Source organism: Crocodylus porosus, unplaced genomic scaffold (genome assembly GCF_001723895.1).
Source record: "Crocodylus porosus isolate Cpor-Errol unplaced genomic scaffold, CroPor_comp1, whole genome shotgun sequence".
Classification (NCBI taxonomy): Eukaryota; Metazoa; Chordata; order Crocodylia; family Crocodylidae; genus Crocodylus; species Crocodylus porosus.
This window is the reverse complement of record NW_017728932.1, coordinates 17,174,410-17,176,045: the sequence shown is the minus strand read 5'-3', so window position 1 is coordinate 17,176,045 and position 1,636 is coordinate 17,174,410. Positions and strand designations below refer to the sequence as shown.

The 1,636-nt window shown below is 73.8% G+C and overlaps 1 protein-coding gene across 1 annotated transcript; it reads left to right on the top strand.

Moving 5' to 3' along the window:
- Positions 1 to 1,079, top strand: TRAF4 (TNF receptor associated factor 4). The gene has a single exon (XM_019545831.1). It carries the CDS (start codon positions 46 to 48, stop codon positions 661 to 663), a length of 618 nt encoding a protein of 205 aa, XP_019401376.1. The 5' UTR covers positions 1 to 45; the 3' UTR covers positions 664 to 1,079.
- Positions 1,080 to 1,636: the final 557 nt, after the last annotated feature.

The window sequence follows — 1,636 nt, the reverse complement described above, 5'->3', positions numbered from 1 at the left end:
GCCCCGCTGACGCCCGCCGCTTGCCCGCAGTGCCCCAAGCTGGCCATGGGCCGGCACGTGGACGAGAGCGCCCAGGCGCACCTGGGGCTGGTGTCGGCGCTGGTGAGCCGGCAGCGCCAGGAGCTGCAGGACCTGCGGCGGGAGGTGGAGGAGCTGGCGCTGCGCTGCGACGGGACGCTGGTGTGGAAGATCCCGGACTACGCGCGCCGGCTGCAGGAGGCCAAGGCGCGCAGCAACCACGAGGCCTTCAGCGCCCCCTTCTACACGCACCGCTACGGCTACAAGCTCCAGGTCTCGGCCTTCCTCAACGGCAACGGGAGCGGCGAGGGCAGCCACCTGTCCGTCTACATCCGCGTGCTGCCCGGCGCCTACGACAACCTGCTCGAGTGGCCCTTCTCGCACCGCGTCACCTTCTCGCTGCTGGACCAGAGCGACCCCTCGCTCGCCAAGCCGCAGCACGTCACCGAGACCTTCCGCCCCGACCCCAACTGGAAGAACTTCCAGAAGCCGGGCGCCGCGCGCGGCTCCCTGGACGAGAGCGCGCTGGGCTTCGGCTACCCCCGCTTCGTCTCCCACCAGGACATCAGGAAGCGCAACTACGTGCGCGACGACGCCATCTTCATCAGGGCCTCGGTGGAGATCCCCCAGAAGATCCTGGCCTGAGCCCGGGCGTGGGCTGCGGGCCGTGACGGGGCCGGCACCCCGCCCCTCGGTGCTGACGCCCTCAGCGGCGCATGCTGCACCCGCAGCACGGTGCTAACCGGCGCGGGGGTTGCGGGGGCGGCCGGGGCCCCTTGCACCGGGTGCTACTGGGGTTGGGGTCCGGGGGACGCTGCGGGAGCCAGCGTGCCGCCGGGGCCCGGGGCCCGCCTCAGGGATGCGGGAGGGGTGGGGTCTCCCATAGCCATATTTTGTACTCGGGGCCTTTCCCGCCTGCCCTCCGGGCTGGGCCGGCGGGGCTGCGGATGTGCCTCCTCCTCGGCCCCTGCCCGCGGTGCTCTCCGGGCCGCGCCTGCTGCCTGCTGCCGGGCGCGGCACCCTGCTGCCTTCTCCTTTCCAATAAACTCTTCTTGTATTTATCGCCGGAGCCTGCGCCGGGGCCGGGGCCGCGGCCGGGGCCGGGCATGCCAGGAGCCCCCCACTAGTGCCCGTGGGGGGCGGAGCTGCCCGGTCTGGCGCTGCAGGAAGGGCTCTGCCCTGTCCCGGGCGGAGGCCCTGGGCGGGGGTGGGGCGCTCTCTCTCCTCCTGCTGCCCGGGACCTTGGGGCTTGTTTTCTCCCCGCTGCTGGGCGAGGGGAGCGGGGAGAGGGGCCAGGCCTCTGTGCCCACGCCAGCCAGGACAGGGGTCTCGGAGCCCGGGCCCGGGCTGGGGTGAGGATCCGGCCCGGTCGTGCCCTGCCCCCTGCTGGCGACGGGCTGCGATGGCATGCACAGCCCCCGGCCCGCCGTATCCGCCTTGCGGGTCCGGGCCCCCAAGCCCCGGGGGCTGTGTGCGCCCCAAGGCAGCTCCGTGCCAAGCCCCGGGGCGCCGTGCCCCCGCCTGGGGAGTCGCACCAGCTGCACCACCAGCCCCTGTCTCCTCGGGCAGGGGAGGAGCGGCTGCCCGCGGGGAGAGCTCTGAACAGGGGCAGCTGGGC

Excerpts from the sequence above, each read along its gene's own strand:
- TRAF4 (XM_019545831.1), top strand. The coding sequence starts at position 46 with ATGGGCCGGCACGTGGACGAGAGCGCCCAGGCGCACCTGGGGCTGGTG.